The sequence below is a fragment of the Chionomys nivalis genome, chromosome 3 (genome assembly GCF_950005125.1).
Source record: "Chionomys nivalis chromosome 3, mChiNiv1.1, whole genome shotgun sequence".
Lineage (NCBI taxonomy): Eukaryota > Metazoa > Chordata > Mammalia > Rodentia > Cricetidae > Chionomys > Chionomys nivalis.
In genome coordinates this window covers 64,186,091-64,211,239 of record NC_080088.1, presented here as the reverse complement: position 1 = coordinate 64,211,239, position 25,149 = coordinate 64,186,091, and the positions used below count along the sequence as shown (strand labels likewise).

The 25,149-nt window shown below is 37.8% G+C and overlaps 1 protein-coding gene across 4 annotated transcripts in view; it reads right to left on the bottom strand.

The window, feature by feature from the left end:
- Positions 1–25,149, bottom strand: part of Atp13a3 (ATPase 13A3) — an 85,771-nt gene that overhangs the window by 21,123 nt on the left and 39,499 nt on the right. For all 4 annotated transcript variants that reach the window (XM_057764047.1, XM_057764046.1, XM_057764049.1 and 1 more), the window contains 20 exons: positions 24,461–24,592; positions 23,334–23,513; positions 23,064–23,221; positions 22,040–22,228; positions 20,392–20,453; positions 17,629–17,779; positions 15,065–15,181; positions 14,397–14,414; positions 14,154–14,307; positions 13,943–14,063; positions 11,928–12,052; positions 10,966–11,141; positions 9,625–9,747; positions 9,443–9,522; positions 8,398–8,440; positions 8,198–8,307; positions 7,417–7,513; positions 6,443–6,515; positions 3,815–3,983; positions 2,918–3,105 (listed from right to left, as the gene is read on the bottom strand). In XM_057764047.1, the coding sequence (XP_057620030.1) occupies positions 2,918–3,105; positions 3,815–3,983; positions 6,443–6,515; positions 7,417–7,513; positions 8,198–8,307; positions 8,398–8,440; positions 9,443–9,522; positions 9,625–9,747; positions 10,966–11,141; positions 11,928–12,052; positions 13,943–14,063; positions 14,154–14,307; positions 14,397–14,414; positions 15,065–15,181; positions 17,629–17,779; positions 20,392–20,453; positions 22,040–22,228; positions 23,064–23,221; positions 23,334–23,513; positions 24,461–24,592 (2,466 nt within the window). The remainder of the gene's footprint in view (positions 1–2,917; positions 3,106–3,814; positions 3,984–6,442; positions 6,516–7,416; positions 7,514–8,197; positions 8,308–8,397; positions 8,441–9,442; positions 9,523–9,624; positions 9,748–10,965; positions 11,142–11,927; positions 12,053–13,942; positions 14,064–14,153; positions 14,308–14,396; positions 14,415–15,064; positions 15,182–17,628; positions 17,780–20,391; positions 20,454–22,039; positions 22,229–23,063; positions 23,222–23,333; positions 23,514–24,460; positions 24,593–25,149) is intronic.

The window sequence follows — 25,149 nt, the reverse complement described above, 5'->3', positions numbered from 1 at the left end:
TGCCGTCCTCAATACACACTTCTCTTGCTGCTTCTCAATCCTGTTTCTTTCTCAAACATTAACTGCCACCTTCTGACTTAGCTATCTATCCCTTTTCCTTTACTCAGTTATCTGTCTCTGAAAGGTCAACTTATTTTGTAGGGCTAAGTTATCTGAACTATTCCCACCAATTAAGGCATGACAACTAGACAGGAGAGATCAACATTTCAGCTCAACACCTTCAAAGGCAAAGACAGGAAATGGACTTTGCAAACAAAAACTACAAGGACCAAGCAACAACTGAAACAGAAGCTGAAACTATCGGGCATGACGGCTCACACCTACAACACCACAACCTGGGAGGTGGGAGATCAAAACGTCACTCTCAGCTACGTAAGACCCTGTCTCAAACAAAGAAGTTCAATCTAGTGAGAAATGACAGTCAAGAGTACATTATCATGGTACTTGAAATGGAAGCACAGCCAAACATAATAGTGTACATATACCTGCTTGAAAATGTGTAGCTAGACTGACAGTAAGTTTTATTTTAAAATGAAAATAAATCAGAAAGGAGGGAATACCATTCAGAAGAGGGTGCCTCCGATATTAGTAACAGCAACAAATAAAAATCTCAAATGTAATATATTACATTGATTAGAACTTGAGAACAACTGAATGGTCTTAGCAAAGAGCTAGTCCAAAAAGTGCAATGGCAATGCACGTCAGTGACAGGAAAACAAGGGGTGAAAGAAAACTAGCAAAAGGTATATAGCCAACTATATTGGTTCCTCTATACACTCTTGCATATGCTTTACAGAAAATTTTATGATTATATCTCTGTTGAAATATTTTAGAACATTTAAAAAGAAATCAGGGCCATCATCAGCAATAAATAAAGTGGCTATCATGTATTCACATCAATTGGAAGCTAAATGAGAAGCCAAATGTGAAGTTTTTAAAATCCTGTAACATATGTATTTGCGGAGTGGAAGGGGATTTGAGATAGGGCTTCTCTGTGTAGCACTGGTTACAACTCTCCCTGCTTGGAATGACTCAATCAATCAATCTCTTCCCAACAATTTAAGTATAGATAGGGTGGAGTATATTTCCTTAGATAGCTTTCCTAATGGGGAAACAACCTGAGGGCAGTTTTCTTTATAACTAAAAAGAGAAAAAAAGGAAAACCACTATCTCTAGACACAGTGCACTGCACCCGAAATCTTAGCAAAAGTATGAAATCTGCCAATAAAACTTGGTAAGACTCTGTCTCAAGAGATAAAAGAGGGGGTTGCTGATGAGGGTGCATAATCCCAGTGACCTGAGTCTGATCTCTGACATCCACGTAAAAGGTGGAAGGAGAAAGCAGACTCCTGTCCTCCACATACAATATTAAAAAAAAAAAATAAGGAAGGAAGGAAGGGCTAGGGATGAGGCTCAGTTGGAAGAATACTTTACCCAGCATTACACCCAAGGTTGGGCCCCTAATGTTACAGAAACTGGGTATGGCAGCAAACACTTGCAATCCTAGCACTCAAGAAGTGAAGGCAAGAGGATCAGAAGCTCAGGGTAACCTCAGTTATGCAGCCTGAACTACACAAGACCTTACCTTAAAAAGCAAACAAACAAAAGAGAGTTGGGGATACAGTTCAATGGCACAATACCTACCTAGCTTGTGGTGAGTTCCTAGGTTTAAGCCCTTAATATCATCTCCACTCCCTTCCTCTAACTCCGCCCCCACAAAAGGTTCACCTTTCAGTACATTAACTTTAGTTTCATAAACTAAAACTATACATATACTAAAGGTCCTATTTTAAGTATCACAGAAGGGTTCTAGTGGGTCTTAGTAACAGCTATTAGTACAGTTACACAATAACATGTATAATAAATACATAGTAATAAAGTTCTTCTCTTAGTGAAGAACTATCAGTACCAAAAGGAAAGAACAAAAAACTTACCAGTAAAAACAAATTTCAATGTTAGCTGTTCAAACATGCACAAGGTCAAACTTGGGATAGTGCATGTGGAAATGTTCAACTTTAGGATAAGAACAAGGTCTACTGATTATTACTTCTATGATGTCTAAAATGTAGACCTGGCATTTTAACTGAATAATGATGTCTTTTCATGGCCACAACACAAGAATACCTGCCATTTTCTCCTTGACAGCAAAAGCCATGTCAACTAATGTTTTCAATTGTTAAAACTGTTATTAAGTGTGTGAACTGGCATATGTGAGCATATGTGGAAGTCACAGGACTCCTGTGTGTGTGCAGATGAGTCTCTCTTTGTAGATTTATGTAGGTTCCTAGGACTCGACTTAGGTCAAGTTTCTCAAGTAGGACAAGTGCTAGACCATCACATTTAAATTTAAATAAAAAAATTTTAAATTTTTCTATTTTTAAAAGCTGGTAACTAACACATAACACCAAGTTTTGTTCATAAGGTCTAATTTATGTCATCTATGTTATTGCCTATGGACAGACACAGATCTCTATGCTGTTTGCCAATTCTGTAGTGGGAAGCAAAAGTGATTTAAAATTAGGAACTCCAAAGACACTGACCACAACAGTATGAGTAGAAAAAAGGGCAGGTGGCTCTGTATAGAATACCCCAAAGGAAAAGATACCCACTGTCTCCTGAGTGCCTCCTACAGATTCCTGTTTCCAATTCTAATTCTCTGTGCTCATTCACAGAAAGGAAAGGGCCCAAAGTAACAGGATATGAAAACCAGTTGTCGCTTTCACTTTGAAAATTGTAGAGTGGGAATGCTCATGAAAGTGAGAATAAGAAAGTAAACATGCAAAGATTTAGAATCGTGTCTAAGAATTTAACAGTTAAAATTCTTCATTTATTTTATTCATTTTTAAATTTTTTTAAAACTACTTTTGAGACAGGGTCTGGCTTTGTAGTTAGATAGGATTGTGATTGACACACTTACAATTCTTGTAGCAAGGCTGCCTGAATGGTTTTCCTTTTGAAAAGGCAACCGCCACTGTGAGGTACTGAAAACTGGAGATAAAAAATACTGTGGTATTTTCATAATTTTGTATTGTACACGCATCAAGTTCAGTTCCGTTGTACAAATGCGATGAGTTCCAACACCCGCTTCTTGTTGTATTACAAACACTGGAACACAAAAAGATCCCATTAGGAGCTTAGCAGCATCTCCCCCAAGAGGCCAAAATGACATCTACAATACAAAGAAGTAAGATGTTACTTATAGCAAAAGACGCAGCAGCAGCAACACAGAGGGCAGGCAGAAAAGCTTTCCCCTTTAGCTAGATATTCCATTATGTATCATTAAAATTATAATCAAGTAGTGTCTTTTTTTAAATTTTTGGAATTTTAGTACAGTGAAGAACATGAACAGGCCAGGTCTGCCTTTTTGTGCTACCACTTTTAACTGCCGGATATATATAGTGAGTCCCACTTGGATACTAAAAGACTAGGTGATTAAGGTTTTGCCACCATGAGTGGATTAATTTATTCATGTAATTAACAGATAAATGGGCATATGAGAAAAGGTTTATTATAAAACCCAGTTTAAATAGTCTCTCATTGTGTGATGTCAGGTATTGCCTAAGACACCACCATTAAAAAAGATATCATGTAATTTCTCAGTCAGGAGGTAAGATAAATCGATTTTCGTAATACAAGGTAACTCTGTGGTACAGAGTAACAAAAATTGAGACACTCTTCTAAAGTTACCTTGACAAAAAGAAAAAAAATTTATTAGGTGTTTAAAACAAGCTACATGAAACTCCTGTACATATTTCAAGGCTCATCTTTTCATATTTATCTTACACAAATACTTATAATGGATTGACCAACTTACTCTGAATATGGATCACACACTTTATACTGCTTGACCCAGAAAAAGCCCAGCGACTGAAATCCAACAGAGATGACAATCTGAGACAAGACGGAGAAGAGGAGTGCCCCAGATATAAGGCCTGAAGGTGGTCTCTGTGCCACAAGTTCTTTCCAGGCAGGATTCAAACTCACTATATTTGAAAGAACAGAAAGTTTTTGTCTAAATTCCCCACTAATAAAAACATAACAAAATTCACTTAGAAATGAAACTTAAAATTCTGGTTTTGTCTATTAAGTATTTAGTAAGAAAGTTTCTAAGCACTAATTTAAATGTTATACACATTATAATAACCTATAAAACATTTTATTCTTTTTTTGTTTTTTCTTTTTCTTTTTTTTTTTCTTGTTTTGTTTCATTTTGTTTTTCGAGACAGGGTTTCTATTCTCTGTGGCTTTAGAGCCTGTCCTGGAACTAGCTCTTGTAGACCAGGCTGGTCTCAAACTCACAAAGATCTGTCTGCCTCTGCCTCCTGAGCGCTGGGACTAAAGGCGTGAGCCACCACCGCCTGGCTAAAACATTTTATTCTTATTTCAAAAATGCCTCCAGTAAGTTTTACATTTCTGTTGAAATTCATGGGAAATACTAGTTCCAGTAAAAATAAGAGTATCTGTAAATCAACATATAGTACTGCACACCTCTAATTCAGAACAGGGGAGGCAGAGGCAGGAGGATCGCACGTTTATGATACACAAGCAAAACCATGTCATATCCTGTTATGTCATAACATAATGCAACATGAAACTGGAAAAAGAAATAGTTACATGTTTTCCCTTTAAAGAAATTACTAGTAGGGCTGGAGAGATGGCTTAGAGGTTAAGAGCACTGATTGTTCTTCCAGAGGTTCTAAGTTCAATTCCCAGCAACCACATGGTGGCTCACAACCATCTGTAATGAAGTCTGGTGCATTCTTCTGGCCTGCAGGCATACACGCAGACAGAACACTGTATACAAAATAAATAAATCTTTAAAAAAAAAAAAAATTACTAGTAATGTTTGAAGCAATATGAATAGAATAGTAACATAAAGTAGAATTAGTCCAATTGACAGACAATACATGGGATCTACCAATTTTTCTTCTATAGTTTATCTTTTGATAATAATGTGTGAAAAATCACACTGACATTTATTAAAATTTGCTCACCCATTAACTAGTTTTATCATCCATTAAACATCTTAACTCAGCAATTCTCATCAGGGGTAATTTTAGCACCCCAGGAAAGATTTGGTGAGGGCTGTTATAGCAGATAGAATTTTGACACATATTAGTTATTTATCTTAATGTTAGTATCACCAACTTCCATTCACATAACTGAACATAGAGAGGCTTGGAACTTTCACCTTTATGTTCTAGTTATGCATGAGAAGATACTCTGTAGGCTATGGCAAGAGAAACCAACCGAGTCACACAGCCCTCCACATATAATCAATCTGTCCTGCCTGCAAGACGTACTGGGGACATGTGAGAGTGACCAACCAAAGACTGGTCCAACTTGAGGCCCGTACACCACAAGAGGGAGCCCACGTCAAACACTACTTAGCTAGAAACTGGAGTAGATAACTGGAGACCTGGGGTAGGGCCAAACACAACTGGTCTTTGGGGAAGGAAAAAACATCAACAAAATGATTCCTAATGATATTCTGCTATACTCACAGCAGTCATCATCAGAGAGGCTTCCTCTGGCAGCTTATGGGTGCAAGTGCAGAGACGCACTGTCAGACATTATACAGTCTACATTAAAGGTTCCTCCCCTTGGAGATTGAAAAACCCCATGAAAAAGGGGGAAGAAAAGACGATGGGACAGAGGACACCAGGCCAATGTGGCCCACCAAATCAACTAAGTAGGGTTTACATTGGCTCACAGAGACTGAAAGGGTAAGTACAGGGTCTGCATGGGTCTGCACCAGATGCTCTACATGTTATGGCTGTTAGCTTGGTGTTTTTATGGGACTCCTTAGAGGCAAGTGGGCTTATCTCTGACTCTTTTGCCTGTTCGAGATTCTTTTCCTCCTACTGGGTTGCCTTGTCCAGTCTCAATGAGGGTTTCATCTTGTCTTATTGTATCTTGTTTTGTCTTGTTTGGCTGCTGTCTTTAGAAGTCTGCTCTTTTCTGAAAAGGAAACGGAGGGGGAATGGGTCTGGGGGAGATGGGAGGTTGGAAGATGCTAGGAGTGAGAGGGGGAAACTATGTTTGGGATGTATTGTATAAGACTATTTTGAGTAAAAAAGAAAACCTGATTTTTAGTTAAGAGAAAGATAATGCATCAAGGTCAAGTCAATATAATGGCTAACAGAGGATCCTCTGATTTACTAATTGAGCAAGGGGAAGATAAGCAATTAGTATTTTAAGGTCCAAATGTTGTGAATAAATCCATTATAAAGGTTTAAAAAAAGATACAAAAACGATATAAAAATTTATGAGCCAGGATTAAAACTCACTTCCAGTCTAGAAAACAGACAGGGCAAAATATAAGCAACCAGTAATGAAACATATACAGTAATAAAGCAGCCAGTAATAAAACATATTAAATTACTTAATATTACAAATTTTCAAATGCTTTGAGAATTAAGAAAATTAGCAAAATACTTACTTGTAAATACCACTACCAAAATGATTGCCAGATCAATGAAGAGAAACTGAAAGTCTCCCAGGTTACTCAAGATCTACAAAAGCAATTGTGAAAGTTTAAGAGTATTTTCATAGCACTGTTGCCAGGCAACAGCCTTGTTGTCCCCCCTACAAGAATGACACTTTCAAAATGATCCTTCAATCTGCTTAAAAACTGAACTACATTTGCTTCTGAAGTTAGTCAACAATAACATCATTTGTATAATTTTGACCGAATGTTAATATATGAAGGTTTAACTTTAAAATCTGACAAAGCATTCTTGATTTTTGACAACAAATTTTTACTCAAAATATTCAGCATTCCTAATCCTCAGCATTCTTAAATATCAGTATCTTGAGTTTCTTTATACTCTAAGTGTTCCCTTTGTAAATAGTAAAAAGGGGATGTTCTCATAGTGTCAGTAGGAAATCTACAGGGAGATCACGTCAATCATAATCTGATAGAGTAACCTATTGCAACTACTGTCAAGATTCTCTTTCAAAGACATAAAGTTCTATCAAGTATTCCTGAAATGTCTTTTTCTGTAAATGCACAGTGAAGTTAACTACAACTGTGATTATAACACAGATGGCATACATCTAACATAACAGCAGTAGAGAATCAGGACTTCAAGGCTCTCCTCAATCACATAATGAACATGAGGCTAGTCTACAAACATCAAATTCTGCTCAAAACAAGCCAAGCCAATCTGTACTACAAACTAAAAAGAATAAAATCAGCATTTCTTCCCCACAAAGCTGTAGTCATGGGTGCAGGCTTTAATGAACATGCATGCCAAATTAATGACACTGCTACTCATTCAACTTTATTATCTCAAGGTAATTTTATATACAAATTTCATTTTTAATCAATGTACTAAAAAAATCAACAAACACATGCCCAGTATCTTTGGTGCCTGACCCTAAAGAACATCCCTTGGCAGTACTGGTACTCACAGAATACAGGAGAGTAACACTGAAGTATTGTATGATGCTGTATAATGCCATAAATTTAAACACACAGAAAGATGTCATTAAAGCAGCACGGCCCTCCCTGTGAATAGAAATGTCAACATGTGATTAATAGCACAGCACCTTAAGCTTGACCTTCAGAGTATGATTACATCATGACTGATGAACATCAACATTCACAGCGACAATAAAGTTTGATATCAAAAAACTATGTCACAACACAAAAGCATCAATCTACTATTAGTGAGTTACAGGTCAAATGCATATTCAAACAAGTCTGTACTGCTCTGTATGGTATTTTACCCCATTATATTATAAAGCTTCGAGCCATGAATACTAGCTCTCAGATCTGTATTCATAGCCACTGGGGAGGCTGAATCTGGAGGCTTATACAAGTCCAAGGCCATCCAGGCTACATAGGTAATTACTGGCCAGCCTATGATACAAAGTGAAACTCAGTCTCAACATAAAGAGCAAGTCTGGAGGTGCGTGTGTGGTGGGGTGGGGTGGGAGTCGGGGGTCCTGTGGCTGGAGAAGAGGCTTAGCAGTTAAGAGCACTGGCTTTTCCAGAGGATCCAGCATTCTATTTATAATACCCATTTGACAAATCAAAAGTACCCATAACTCTAGTTCCAGGGCTCAGACGCTCTTTTCTGTTCTCCTTAGATATCATATCAAGCATGTACACACGCAAAACACAAACATGTTTTATTGAGGTCTCTTGTAAGAAAAAAGAATGGAGGAAGATTATTTCAATTTCCATTACCTGATGAGGTTCGGCACACAGGAAATACTAGGTGTCTTAGAAGTAAAAGGAGACGCCACGGAAGCTTCAAGCTCAGACAAGGAAATGCCACCATGTGCCCTCTTCAAAGCCTAATTGTTTCAAGAATATTGATTAAATTTTGTGAATATAACTCAAGCTAAAGAACAAACTCCAAAATAAATCACAAAAACCTTACTTACACCACAATCATTTGCACCATCACCGCACATCCCAACAAAGTAACTAAGAAAAAAAATAAGATTAAGCTTTTATTACACATCACATATAAAGTAATGGATTCTCCAGCAGTCACAGAGAGCTAACAGATCAATGAGTTTTCACACTAGATGAGCACAAACAACATTCTACTGACAGCACACTGGGCTGAGACTGGCATGACCTGAGTAATTTGTTTCTGCTTGAAAATGGACAAATAATTTTGGTGTCTTGAATTCCTTGTCTGTAGAGCACAAGACTTTAGCCTATATATTTTATAATACACTTTTTGTGTTATTAGTAAGGATTTCTCCCCTTAGATACTTCAAACATTACTGGCTACTAAAATTTCAGAGTCCTGAACCAAGTGCATTTGTATGAACCTATACACCCAGAACTTGGGAGGATCAAGAGTTCAAGCCTAGCTAACACACTACCCTCAAAACAAGACAAACAAAAAACCAAATTATAGTCACTTCTTTCAATTAATACCCACATATATGCAAGCAGCACTAAGTGGATTGAGTAGCTTAAAAATAAGAACACATGAGCTTGGAAGGGAGAAGTGTAAGAAGACCTGGGATAAGAGGGAATGGGGAATGGGCTTGTTTATAACAAACTATACATGAATTTCTCTGTGTGGGTATAAACTTAAGAAAGGACTGTGAATATTTTTCTTCAGCCAGATAAATGTGAGCTTGTTTACCTATCTTACAGAAAATAATTCCTCACACACACACACACACACACACACACACACAAATGTACTTTAAATTTTTCATCTAAGAAGTGTTTCAGATTTTGGGAAATTTACATATATTGAAATGCTTGCTTCAAATTCTATCGTGACAATCAAAGTTTAAGATTTTGAAGTATTTCAGATTTCTGGTGTTTGGATTAAGGATGTTAAACTTACACATGAGAAATATTAATTACTATTCTGAATTTGAAAATGAAATTAGAATTTATTTGAAAATTACAATGAGAGGAAAAGCAAAAAACAAAAACAAAAACCCTATGAATACTTACTCTACATTTTGCAATGCTTCTACCAATTGTGTCTTCTGATCTGGTGCCATTCGAGCAAACACGGTGCCATGTAACATCAACTAGAAAACATACGTTTTTTGTTTTGTTTTGTTTTTATTTATTTATTTTTTTAAATGTTCATGAATAGCACATGTAAACATCGATAAATTCATAATACTTACCTTCGGAACAAGATCTTGAAAATGTTCGAGTATCACTGAAAATGACTTTCCATTCATCGCAAAATGATAGCGAGTTGACGGAAGATCCTCTAAACTATCATGGGCAAGTTTAATCGGAATAGCCTGTACATGAGACATCAGAACAATATTCAGGAAGCCATACCAAGAAATACAGTTGTATGTTTAATATATTTAGTCCAAGATTAAACTATTTCACATTATATATTATACATGTCATTAAAATCTTAGTTTTAGCCAGGGGTGGTGTATACCTTTAATCCCAGCATTTGGAAGGTAGGGGCAGGTAGACCTGAGTTCAACACCAGCCTGGTCTATGAAGCAAGCCCAGGTCAGGGCTACACAGAGAAACCCGGTCTCAAACAAACAAACAAAAACTTTACCATTTATTCAAAAAGTAGGGGGAAAAAAATCAATATTAAGATTACCTGTAATATTTATCAAAAAAGGAAGGAAGGAGGAGGGAGGGAGAGGGGAAGGGAGAGAGAGGAAGGGAGGGGGAGAGAGGGAAAGGGGGGGGAGAGATAGCAATAAAGAGGCAAAGGCAGGATCAGCTTTGAAGTGATCTGAGAAATGATTTTTCTGTTTTGTTTGTTTGGTTTTCGTTTTTCCAGACAGGGTTTCTCTGTGTAGCTCGGGCTGTACTGTAACTCACTGTGTAGACAAGGCTGCCCTGGAACTGAGATTATCACCTTCCTCTGCCTCTCAAGTGCTGGGATTAAAGCTTTGTGCCAGTCTTGCTGGGATTAAAGGCGTGTGCCAGCACCCGAGAACTGCAATTTTATGAACTGCCTGGATCATTTACTGCAGATTATGGTTAAAACTGGGTATTTGGTTCCAGGACAGGCTCCAAAACCACAGAGAAACCCTGTCTCGAAAAACCAAAACCAAAAAAAAAAAAAAAAAAAAAATCTGGGTATTTGGGAATCTTACACTTTGAAACTACGGTTCTCAATTTTGACTAAATACCAAAATTTAAACATTCAGATTCTTTTTTTTTTTTTTTTTTTTTTTGGTTTTTCGAGACAGGGTTTCTGTGGTTTTGGAGCCTGTCCTGGAACTAGCTCTTGTAGACCAGGCTGGTCTTGAACTCACAGAGATCTGCCTGCCTCTGCCTCCCGAGTGCTGGGATTAAAGGCGTGCGCCACCACCGCCCGGCAAACATTCAGATTCTTACACTAATGAATCAGAATCTCTGGAGTCATAGTTCTCACCTCTATTTTCATTTAGTTTTTGTTAATACTGGGTTTTTCTGTACCACTGCTTGTTTTGCCCCAGACTAAATTCAAATAAACAAACTTAAAAAGATAATATAAATATTACCTCTGAGTCAATTGCTGATGATTCATTACACTGTGTTAGGGAGTCTGCATAATGCCAATTGATCTTGGCAACTTTCCCATCCTTTGGAGGTAATGCTTCAGCAATAATAACTTTATCCTGAGGTAGAATCATTCCACAGTCTCTGGCCACAGAGACAGCCGTCAACATGTTGTCACCTAATTTTCCAAAGTATTTTAAACACATTAAGGTTGAAAAGGAAACATAAACCGGGCGGTGGTGGCGCACACCTTTTATCCCAGCACTCGAGAGGCAGAGGCAGGTGAATCTCATTGAGTTCGAGGTCAGCCTGGTCTACAAGAGCTAGTTTCCAGGAAACAAAATACAAAAAAAGATAAGGAAACATAATGTATAGAATGAGTATTAGGCATCTACTATAGTGCCTATGGCTGGCAGAAGGGCGCCCACAATAGCTCTGCTGGAAAGGGAACTGTTGCCAAGCCTGATAACAGAGTGTGAGTCCCAGTACTCACACGGAAGGATAAACATTCCTGTAAGCTATTCTCTTGAATTCCACACATACATACACATAATAAAGAATTATAATTTTAAAATTCTAACCTAATTCTAACAAACACTCGGTATATGCCAACACTAAAAATTATAAATAATCCCCAAAATGAACAAAGCATGCACTTATCCCCCAAGAATTTTATATTATGTCACAAGAAACATTTATAGATAATTCACAAGTCAATGTACAACACAGGGTACAGCAGACAGAACGAAAACCAAAAGTTTCAGTTTCTCCTTCAATATGAACTACATTTTCTATAAACAGATTTTGTTAGAAATCTAAGTGAGAATTATAGGTATCTTATTATCTTTGACAATTATTTAGAGTTGAAATAGGACAATACATGGTAGAGCCACTAAATAGACACTAAATGGACACCTGACTATTCATCGATCTCACACCACCTGAGCTTCAGAGTCACACTCACCTGTGACCATGACAGTTCGAATGTTGGCTTTATGCAAATCTTCAAGTACTGCAGGGGTTTCCTGTTTTAATTTGTTCTGCATTATAATCAATCCCATAAAATCCATGTTGTTTTCAATGGCATCTCTGAAAAGAATATATAATAGTTTACCTTGGACAAAAGATTGACAGAGAAATCTAAAATATCTAAATCTAAAATATCTTTAAGCTATAAAGTAAAACACAATGAATGAACCACAGATACAAGTACCAGTTCACTATCTCCAAAAACTTAAACATCTATTCAAGGGAACAGAAAGCGCTATGAAAACTATACGTGACTGAACAACTAGTCTTCAAGGGTGACAATGGCAAAAGGTGACATCAGAAGGAAAGAAAAGACCAATGTGTCCTTGTGAGAATTAGGACATACCTGCGGTTTTCAGAGTGACTTATGTTTTATCAGTTCACTAGTATTTTGTTTTTGTATGTATGTATTTTGTCTGCATGTATGATTGTGGTGTACCTAGTGCCCGTGGAAGTCAGCTGAAGATGTTGGATCCCCTGGTTCTGGGGTTATGGGTGGTCGTGAGACACTATACAGGAGCTAGAAACCAAACCCAGGTCCTCTGAAAAAGTAGCCAGAACTCTTAAGTTCTGAGCTACATCTCCAGCCTCCTTGCTCTGTTTTTGTTTGTTTGTATTTTTTAATGTACAGATCACCTCTCCTAAACAGGCAGAAGTATCAGGACAAACTAAATTCCTTTCACGTACAAAATACTAAACACAGCCTGAAAAATTACACTGCCCTTAAAGGCTAAGTACATCATCAGCTATTCAAAAAAAAAAAAACAGAAGGGTGTAAGCTAACAGCTGTAAAGCTGACAATCTAGTATCAACTGGAGACAGGACTCTGAGTAATCCTGTCAGGGATAATCTTGCTGATTATGCTGAGGTGGGAAAACCCACCCACTGTAGGTGCCAGCATTCTCTGGCTGTGATTTTGGCCTGCAGAAACGGAGGAAAGAGACAAGTAGAAGCACAAAATTCAGACTTCTGTTTCCTAACTGTGATGAGACTGGATGCTTCAAGCTCCTGCCGCCTCGACTGCCCTACCCCACCATGATGACTGTACCTTGAACTGTGAGTTAAAAAAAAACCTTTCTTCCTTAAACTGCTTTAGCCAGGACTTTATCATAGCCACAGGAAAAGTTAAGTCAAATATAAAGGCTTTTACTCTATATAGCAGAGTAAAAGATGTCAGTAATGTCCTTCAATAAAGGATAGGGGGATATGGGAGAGAAGGAATATCAGGTATTATAACTCATGATTTGTGTTTGATTCCCATTGGGTGGTTTTAGAAAAAATGAACACTAGAATCATTTACTGTTCCTAAAACATGCCTGGCACACAGTAAAAATTTGCTAACAGGCTAGAGGATGGCTCAGTAGCTAAGAGCACATAATACCACTTTTGACAGGGACCCAAATTCAGTTCCCAGCAACTATTTCAGGTAGCTCACAATTGCCTGTAACTCTAACTCAAGGGGACCATTCACTCTTGGTATCCACAGACCCTGCAATCACATGTACAAATCCATACACAGACACACAAGTACCTTAAAAATCAAAATAAAAAACAGAATCTGATAACAATTTCACAAACTACAAGTGTTTCCAGACTTCTAAAGAAAACAATTATTTGAAGAACATTAACACAGGCAAAAAAAATTGATGAGTGGGGCATGGTGGCACACGATTTAATCCCAACACTGGGAGGAAGAGGCAGGCAGATCTTTGATTTCTAAGCAAGTCTGATTCCAGAATAGTCAGGACTACACAGAGAAACTGTCTTGAAAACCAAACAAAAAGGGCAATATAGAATAAAAAGGGGGAAAAAAAAACAACATAGTTTTACCTCAAACACCAAAAACAAAGCTACAATATACGTATTTCACACATTCAACCTTTACTGTACATGACTTACAGGAACATAGGGATACATTATGGGGACTGTAGGACTGCCACTCAGTCATACCTGCTAATATGTTGTACTTTATGCCACGTCAGTTTTGACTCCAATTTTCTGTGTGCAAGAGCAATCACACGGAAGCCTTGTTTGGTATAATCTTCTAAAACTTTCTCAAAATCAATTGGAACTTTTAAAAAGAGGAAATTTGACTTTAGAATTGTTACTGTAAGCTTATATAAACAGCTGAGTTTTACCCAGAACCTAGCTACTTCCTTACCTGTTTCAGGTTTACAAAGACTGGCAATAACCTCAGGGGCTCCTTTCATGTAGGCATCCATTTTCTTGTCACCTAGTATCCTTGCAACCACACTCATCCGTTGTAAAGCAGAAGAAAATGGGAACTGTCGAACAATTCCTATCTCATAAACAGCCTATTTAATTTAGAAAATGCACAAAGGATTTATTCTTTAAGAATAAAAACAAATGTACTTAATCTAAGAAGAAAACATTCTTCACTTACTGGTAGTTCAAACAGCTCCTAAAACCAAGAAAATAAGGTACAGATTAATATACACCAGTTACAAAAAACTAAAACATTCACAAAATAACAAGCAACTTTGAGTATTTAAGTCAGAACCTAAGAATCCCAATACAACATCTCCCATTAAAAAAAGAAAAAAATGCTGTCATGGTGCAGCTTCATGGAATGACCACCCAGGAAGAATGCCATAGCTCAGGCTTCATGGTATGACCACCCAGGAAGAATGCCATAGCTCAGGCTTCAATCCCTAGCACAAGATGTCATGGATTAAGGGAAAATAGTGTTCAACACTTTCAAATATTCTAGAATCATAAAAATACTGACACATTAAATGCTAAAATAAATGAGAGACAATGGAAAATTCATCTAAGAGTAAAACTAGTATGAGTGCTTTTTTACAAATTATTTGTATACAATTCTAGGGATACAGATGCAAACTAAAAAGATTAGCTATCACATGTGTAAGTGGCAAAGGACACAAGGGCACTGAGAATTAAATTTCAACATTTCCAGAGAATGCCTGTCTCCCACCAGGGTAGCCATTCTGATAAGCTCAGTTAGAACACACCTGTATCTGCATGGGATAACATACCCAACACCCTTCTGATAGAGGTACTTCTAACCTAGAATTCAAAGTGACATCATACCATTTCTTGGTTTCCTACAGCTGTAGATTCAGGAAACAGCTGTTTGGAAGGACGAACCACAGTGGGCATAATTCGGTTATGAAGTGCTGTTTCTTCCTCAGTTGCTTCTTCCAAAATCTAAAAGTAAAACATACAACATACCACAAAATTCCATATTTGTTTCATTTCTAAGTGGTTCATTGGGAGGTGGGGAAGCAATTGCTGCCAAAGGACATATGAACACTAAACTATTAACATAAATACATTTTACTTAAATATGTTTATTTTTATTAACATAAATAAAATAAAACATAAAAAGAACTACTCAGACACCTCGCAACCTTTGGGTGAAGGGAGAAGTAGCTTAGAAGTAGAATAAAGGAGCAAATATGAAGCCTGTTGTCTTCAGAATGAGCTGGAGGCACATGGTTTTTTAAAGATTTTTACCCTATAATACAGGGATTTCCTTTCTGCCAACAAATGACACAAGTGTGTATGTATTCACAGGTATACACGTGTAATCCCAGTACTCAAGAATACAAAAGCAAGGCCAGGCGGTAGTAGCACACACCTTTAATCCCAGCACTTGGGAGGCAGAGGCGGGAGGATCTCAGTAGTGAGTCTGAGGCCAGCCTGGTCTACAAAAGCGAGTTTCAAGCCAGCCAGGACTGTTACTCAGAGAAACCCTGTCTCAAAAACAAACAAAAGGAATACAAAAGCAAAGGAATCACGATTTTCACACTAACCTAGGCTACACAGCCAGCTTAAGGTCAACTGGACTACATGAGAGCTTTTCTCAAGCCTAGACAGAGTTCAGATATAGTTAATGGAACCACTAAATAAAAATAAGCTGTACAAGATAGCATGTGATTTTAGAGCCATACCATGAAATCATAAACAGCTTAGCTACTATAGACGTAACCTCTTGATTTTCACCTTTTTAAAAAAATATATATTTTTTTATGTGCATGGGTATGGGTATTTTTACTCGAACATATTATCTGTACACCTTGTGTGTACACAAGAGGGTCTGGACTTACAGAGAGCTCTAAACTGCCATATGATGCTGGAAATTGAACCTAATATTATGCAAGAATAGCTTATCTGACCATCTCAGAAACTGGGATGTATCTTACTGTCCTATGATCAGTTTTAAGGCAAGTTTAAGAAGAGGAAACCACAATTTAAAAAATGCTCCTACCAGACCAGCATGTGGGGCATTTTCTTGAGTAATGACTGATGTGGGAGAACCTAGCCCCTAGAGATGGTGCTACTCCTAGGCAGGTAGTCCTGGATGGTATGAGAAAGCAAACTGAAGCCAGGTAAGGTGGCAGGCACACTTAGTCCCAGCGCCCAGAGGCAGAAGTGGTGGATCTCTGTGAGTTCAAGGTCAGCATGGTCTACTTAATGCATTCAAGGACAGCTAGGGCTATGTAGAGAGACCCTGTTTCAAAAACCAAACACAAAACATACAAGCAGGCTGAGCAAGGCTTGGGAAGCAAGCCGGTAAAAGCCACACTCTTCCATGGCTCTGCCTCAGTTCCAGCCTCCAAGACGTTCTAGTTTTGATTTCCTACATCAACTATTTTAAATGATAAATGCCACGTGGAACTATAAACTCAAATAAACCCTATCCTCCCTAGCTGCCATTGGTCCTGGTATTTTACCACAGCCATAAAAACCCTAACCAAAACAGAAATTAGCACCAGGTTGTGGGGTATTGCTGTGTCAGACCTGACCATGTTTTAGAGAGGATTGTGGAAGGAGCTTTGGGATAGAAAAGGCACTGTATGCTCAGAGTTCAGTGGGTGGTGGCAGTCTTGGTTGTGAGATTCAGAGGGAAGAAACGACTCTTATCAGGGCCATTTATGTAATATATTTAAATTAAGAATCGGTGGTTCTGGTCAACTGGAGTTGAAACTGGCTGTGATTAACAAAGGACTAGAACCACCGGGTAGTGGTGGTTCACACTTTTAATCCCACATGGGAGGCAGAGACAGGCGGATCCCCGTAAATTCCAGGGTAGACTTTCAGAACAGCCAGAGAAATCTTGTCTCGAAAAACCAAAGTTAAACAAAAAAACCAGATCCACTAAAGTAAAACCTTTGCTGGCACAACTGATGCTAGTCAGCTGGGGCTAAGGAATTAGCAGTGATTAAAAAAGAGGCCAGAATCACTGAGGTGAAATCTTCTGGAACTATTTCCTCAGAGTCAGCACACAATCTAGTCCAGGGTAGACAAGGCTGCATCTCATGCAGACACCCCAAACTGATAATGTATTAGAATCACATAAACTTGTTTTGAAGGCATGAAAAGGGTCAGGAAGAGCAGCTGAGGCTGGCATTGTGAGTTGCTGAAGTCTTGGAGGAGAGTCTGGGAGTAAGCTACTGGTCAAGATACAGACTAGCGCCATATAAACAGAGTGTAAGGCACCATAAAAACAAAGTTAAGAGCTCATGCCTGTACTCATGAGTTAAAGGCAAGAGAATATCCTCAGCTATACAGCTATGTTTAAAATGGGCCCTACGCTACAAAATGGGGGGGGGAGGACGACCCTGTTTCAAAAGAAAAAAGGTTAAACTTACCCATCCAATGGCTTCAAACATTTTCAAATCAAGTGGGTCACCAGAAAGAACACCTTCAATTTTTGTAAGTGAATGACAAGTAGCCATGCAAGCAACAAATTGAGATTTTACCAATATCTCACTGCAAACATTGTCTTCTGGTAAAAGAAATCTAAACAAAGAATACACACTGAATTAGTTTTGCATTTTTCTAGACTCAACCCAACATTTTAATACATCTTTACAGGTTTGCGATAAAGTAATAAATAAATAAATAAATAAATAAATAAATAAATAAATAAATAAATAAGCAAAACAAAACAAAACAAAACAAAAATACAAATAAAACCAGGCCTGGCGGACACATCCTGTAATCCCAGCACTTGGGAGCTGGAACAGGAAAACCAAGAAGTTCAAGATCAGACCAAAAATTACAGTAAAATACATGAAACCCCACCTGTACATAAATATTTAGGTGGGGGGCTAGGGATATGGTTCAGTGAGTAAAGTGAGCTTGCTTGCTATGCAAGCCAAGTTGTATGCATGGTGTTTGCCTGCCTGCTGGCACTGGGAAACAAAGACAAAAAATCTTGGAGGTTCACTGGCCAGCTGGTCTAACTGATCAGTTAGAGATCCTGTCTCAGAAACTAAGATGGAGGGCAAAAGGGAGAAGACACCAGACACTGATCTCTGGCTTCCAAAGGAGCACACATACACATGCAAACCTGCGTATACACATGTGTGGTACATGCACATACCCAACTCACCTCTCAAACAGTAGAAAAAGAAATGTGGGGGGCATTTACAATATAAAGTAAAAAAAAAAAAATTACCACAAAAACATACACTGTCCCAAAAACAAACCACGGGGCATCTTGTTCACAACAGCTATGAAAAAAAAAATCGGATACCTAACCATAAACCAAACCAAAAAAAGCAGTAAAAGGATCCTTGCAACGCAAACTTTCAGAAACTTGAAGACAAGATAACAGAATTTTCGCTCATGTCCATAGACTGACAAAATAGTGTTAAAACAGCTGAATTACCAAGAGCTATCTATATGATTCTTTTTCTCTTTTGTTTTCTGAGACAGAGTCTCATGATGTAGCTCTGGCTGTCCTGAAACTCGCTCTGTAGATTAGGTTGGCCTCAAACTCAAGAGATTCATTTGCCTCTGCCTCCTGGGGGCTGGGATTAAAGGTGTGTGCCACCACATCGAATTTAACAATTTATAGATTTCAATGCAGTCCCCCATCAAAATTCCAGTGAATAGCTGGATAGAAAGAAATCTTAAAATTTATATGGAAGCACCATGCCCTAACATAACCAAAGTAATCTTTAGCATAAAGAATATCTGACCCTCAAATTCTATTAAAGCCACAGTTACAAAAGCAGCTGGGTACCAGTACAAAAACAGACAGGTTCACTAACTGGAATAGAACCAAGTACCCAGAAGTAAAAAAAAAACAAAAAACCCTACAGCCTAAAGCTACTAATTCTCAACAAAAGGATCTAAAGCACACACTGGAAAATGTCCATATGTAGAAGAGTAAAACTACAGCTTCATCCCACGTCACTCAGAATGGACACAGATAACTTAATGTGAGACCTGACATTGTAAAACTATTGGCGGAAAACATAAGCAAACCACTTCAAGACAGAGGCATGAGCAGAAGTTTTAGGGTTCCAAAAGCATAAAAACTGGCAAATTTGATTTCATAAAATTAAGAAGATTCTGCGTAGCAAGAAAACCATTAACCAGAGTGAGGAAACAGAGAACGGAAAAAAACTTTTGCCAATTGCCTCAGAGCAATAACTATGACAATGCAAGACCAAAATATCAAATCACTTTATCAATAAAACTGCTAAAGAAATAGTTCTCAGAAGAAATACTGGCTATTTGGCTAATAAACACTGGAAAGGTCTTGAACATCTTTAGTCACCAAGGAAATGCAAATCAAAACTATAGTTGCAACCAGGGCCAGTTAAGAAATGGAACCACCCACATATCCATCAACACATGAATGAGTAAAAAAATATACAGTAAAATTGTATTTAGTCAAAGAAAGCTTACATTGGCACATTTATAACAGAAAATCATTTTGTTAAGTGAAATAAGCCAAGCTCAGCAAGACAAATCACACTTTCTCTCATCTGAGGTATTGTAATTGAAAACTGTGATATGTGTGCGCGTGTATGAGCACGTTTGTTTAAGATATGAAAACTAGAATGAGGAACATGAGAGGAAAAGATCTTAAGATGGGAAAAAGAGGGCAATGTCATATATGTGACATGAAAGCAGAGGGTGAGGGGGGAGAAGGAAGCAGTGTGGAGAAGAGGCCTAAGGGGGAACAATGGGGCAGAGGAGTAAACTAGAGCAAAGCGAAAGTCAGATGAATGAAAAAGCCATAATGAAATCCTTTACTCTGTATGCTAACTGAAAAGCAATTAGTTAAAGACAGCTCAGCTTGGGATAAAGGTGCTTGCTTGCCCCACAAACCTGGAGAGAAACCATGTCTGACAACCCGAGCCTGAGTTCCAGCCCCACATGCTGAAGGAAAGGAACTTACTCCTACAAGTTGTGCCGACTACAAGCCTACACCTGCCTATACACACACACACACACACACACACACACACACACCATAAATTCTAAAAGATATCGGAAACATATATACATGAATAAATTTATTCTCTGTGGTAGGTACACAGTTGTCTATTATGTTAGAAAGCTGAATATGCTAAAATGTTAAAAGTTAACTAGACTATCTAGCTAATATTTACCGGGTATTTTCCACTCGCTGAATTCCCCAGAGATCTAAACCATCTTCGGTAAGAGTTCCAGTCTAAAATATAAAAAAAGTACACACGGACAAAGTAAGGACAATTGCTTACAAAAAATAAAATGCTGAGACTCAAATCAATGAGCAACTATGCTACAAATACACAAGAAAGAAGCAGAGTCTGAAAGAAAGGAAAGAGAGGTGGGAACTCGTACACTGTCAGGGAACCTGCACAACAGTACTTGGACAATCCCTCCTTCAAGTACAAGGCACTACCTGTGTGAACTGTATTTAACTTACTCATGTGCCAACAATATAAACAAAATGCACCCGTCAACCTACTTACCAACAAGCAGTATCTGTTGATGTGATGGCAGAACAGCACAGGTTATGGAACAAGGAGCCGAGAAGAAAATTTAAACACCAAGAGGAAGCTAATAGTTAAACCCAGGTAAGAAAATGACCAGTTTTGCCAGGCAGTGGTGGCGCACGCCCTTAATCCTAGTCTTGGGAGGCAGAGGCAGGCGGATCTCTTTGAGTTCGAGGCCAGCCTGGTCTACAAGAGCTAGTGACAGACAGACAGAGAGAGGGAGGGAGGGAGGGAGGGAGGGAGGGAGGGAGGGAGGGAGGGAGGGAGGGAGGGAGGGAGGGAGGGAGGAGAAAGGGGAAGGAAGGAAGGGGGGAAGGAAGAAAATGACCGGTTTTCAACAAAATGGTTGGGGATTCAATAAAAATCACAGAATATTAAAATACATATTTATGAACAATTAAAAATATTGAGGACTGGAGATATGGCTCAGAGGTTAAAAGCACTGGTTGCCAACTGCTCTTTCAGAGGTTCTAGAGTTCAATTCCCAGCAACCATATGGTGGCTCACAACTGTCTATAGTGAGATCTGGCACATACATGTAGATAAACACTCTATACATAATAAACAAATACATCTTTACACACACAACACAGTAAATACATATCCACAGATGCTATTCTATTACATTATAATTGCCTAAAAATACGAAGGACCATATAATCTTTACTCATTTCCATTAAGTTTTTAATTTTTAAAATTAATTTGGTTTTGAGTATGGGTATTTTGCTTGCACATACACTTGTTTATCCTATGCATGCCAGGTGCCCAAGGAGGTCAGGAAAGGGAACCATTACCCTGGAACTACAGTCACAGAAGGTTTTGAGGTGCCATATGGGTGATGTGAGCCAAACTCAGGCTCTCTGATCCTCTGAAAACAGTCGATGCTCATAAATACTGAGCATCTATCTCTCCAGCAGCCATATATATTCAGTTTTATTACTAAAAGATTTTGAAAGACCTGGGCTCAATTTCCCAGCACCTACATGGTATCTCACACCTGTCTGTAATTCCAGGGGCCCTCTTATAGCCTGTGGGCGCTGAACACACATATGAGGACACCTTGATCTACATGAATTCCAAGCCAGCCAGGGATATATAATGAAAACCAGTTTTAAGAGAAGGTGAAGAGTGAAGAAAAATATTTCAAAATCTACATATGCTAAGTAACTGGAAAGAAGGAAAACTACAGAAACACTAAAATTATGGGCAAATAAATTCATAAAGGAAATACAAATACAAACATTTAAAGTAACAGTAATTATTATGAAGCCAAACCAACCTTATCAAAGCAAACAAGATTCAGCTGTCCACAGATATTTATCCTTTGGGGACTGATACAGAAAATCCCAACTTTTTTCAGTCTTCTCTGAGCATATACAATTCCAGCAGTCATTGCAGCAGGTAGTGCAGGTGGCACAGTAATTGTAATGATATCAAGAGACTTAATAATTATTTCCTGAACTTCTTCCTACAATTAACATAAAAATAAGTGTCAAACTAACAATACTCAATTAATTAATCTAATGAAAAAACACACTATTTTTGTATTTATAAATATATACTCCTATCTATTACTGACATAATTTTTTTTCATTCAAAGATCTTATAAAATGGCTGAGGCATATAAACAGTAGCTTAGCATGTTTGAGGCCCTAGGTTCAAACCCCAATGCTTATAGGTAATTCTAAACAGAAGACTCAATGGACGAACAGAATAGCAGCTAAAGACGAATATTTACTCTTAGAAATACTTATCTCATTCTAACAGCTTGTATTCTTCACATGACTGCCTTCAAATCAGGTTGAACAAACTTTATCTGATACTGTCTCATCCTATAAGCACCTGGACAGTCTCCACAGAAGCTAGAAAAAAATCAGTCATGGGTCCTTACATGTGCCTCTTTTAATGAGTGTTTAGAAATAATTTTGCTAAGAATGGTGGTGCGCACCTGTAATCCCAGCACCCAAGAGGTAGAGTTAGGAACAAAAAATAGCTAAATAAGCAAGACAAGTAACAACTGTATATATTAACTTATTCCACAAATATGAAAGAGTGTTTGGTGTCAGACATTCTAATGAATAATATGCTATGATGAAAATGACTTATACTTGTGGAATTTTCTTGTTGAGCAGGATCTTGCAATACAGTCCAAAACTTCTAATTTTCCTGCCCAGGTCACCCAATGTAACTTTGCCTTCGAATATAATAACATACTAGTGTCACAGTTTTTTCTTCAGACATAGTTAGAATTAACTGCAGTCATATGTGAAAAAATTAAGTACCAAACCTATCAAGTTACATACCTTATTTAAAATGCTATTGATGATTGTATAGATAAACCCAATGCCAGCCACCACCACAAGACACAGCAGAAACAAGTAGGCATCTCTATAGAGTTTAAAATCAGTTGGCTTGGGATACAGTATAGAACGAACAAGCTGTCCTTTGGAAGTACTAAATCCTTTCAAAAATTAAAAAGAAAAATTACTTATCTTTTCATGAGAATTAACTTCCCAATCATAATTCCTTTATAAACATCCAGTAGGTTTCAAATTCAAAGAGATTTCATCTACCTGTTCTAACTACTATGGCTTTCACAAGTTCTCCAGTGTAAAAACGGGTCTGAATAACAGTTGTCCCACAAAACAGAGTGTGTCTCTTGTGTGTCTCTGGACTGTACAACTCCTCCCCCGTTCCTTTTACATCCACTGAAGGGTTTGGCAAGTTAGTCTTTGTCACTGGAACACTTTCCCCTGTTAAGAAAACCAAATGTTAAAGGAAAGCTTAGAAATCAATGTCAAATACATACTGAAAAAACAGTGGAATATTTTAAGTGTTAGCGTACTGTTTGTAATATGTAATAACTGCCCTATATATGGAGGACATGGTGTAACCCATGAGCTTGTTGTCCATCAGTTGGTTCACTGACAAATACCAAGTGGTTTCGCACAGTAAGTCCAGAGTGATTGATTCGTGATTCATAAATAATGCCTAATGACCTTCAAAAAATTTCAAAGACCAAACAACACACCCTTAAGAACAGAGCTGAAAGTACCAGTTATGTCCTGACATCTTTAATCACCACTAGACAGAACGACACAAATATAGACAGAAATATACCACCATTACAAAGAAAACTTGGGCAAGAGAAAAAAAAAAAGAATAGGTAGTATGTGGTTCTTTCTTTTTGTCCTTTAGTTCTCAATAGCATTCTTCAAAAACAGCCAGAATGTAGAAATTTGTTCGAGATTGTGTGTTTTAAGCCTCAAAATATACAGGAAACAATTTCTAGCCAGATTAAAAATTCACAATTTAAAAGGCAGAAAGATCTATTTCTAAATTGTGAATTTCCAGTAGTTACCTTAAAGTCTACTTCTTTCCAATTAAAGAACATAAAAAAATCTTAATAAATAATGAAATTCACTGCAATCTCTATAGAAAAGGACTTCTCTCCTCTTCCCTTACTATCATACATTTTTCTATGTCCAAAGAGCGGCAAGAAACAGGTCCAGAAACATGGTTAGTACCAGAATAGTGACTTAATTTCTTTTAGCTCAGAATGTAGTCTACTTGCACACGCAATCACTATCAAATACATTTATGAGTAAATGATAGAAATGGTATGATTTTTAAGAAGCTTAAACTACATAACATTAATACCATCATAAACAATAAGCAAGATAATGGTGATCCCATTTACCTGTTAACATGCTTTCATTTACAATGCAAGTACCATTAATAAGTACTGCATCACAAGGCATGACTGTCCCATTTAATGGAATGATCATGACATCTCCAGGCACAAGGTCTGTAGAAAAGATTTCTTCTATTTCTGAATTTGAAAAGAAAAAAAAAGAAGAAGAAATTTAATTTGAAATAGAATTACAGCAAATAAACGACCTATCCGAAAGTTTCCTGCTCTCAGTAAGCTACTGATACAGTGTGTTAATACCTAAAGTGTAGCACATGAAGTCTCAACAAACAGGACTACATTAGCAATGCATCAAGACTGGAGAGATGACTCGGGGGTTAAGACACTTTGGCCAAGACACCTGAATCAATTCCCAGCACCCACATGAAGGATTACAACAATCTGTAACTCCAGTTCTAGAGACGCTGACAGCCTCTCCTGGCCTCCATTGGCACCAGGCATCAAAATACGTCAGTTGGCTTGTCTCCTAACATGCTGACTAAGCACAGGTGATACAACATCCTCATCACACCTCCATGCTCCGGTCAATCTGCCATCTTAAAATACAAGCATAAATTCACACAGGAAATTTGGCTGTAACAGGCAAAATGAATTCAGATTTCTAATATTACACAGCAACTAAAGAAAACATGAAAAATTTATCGTATTTTCTTTTCAAAGATATTCTTTTTTTAAAT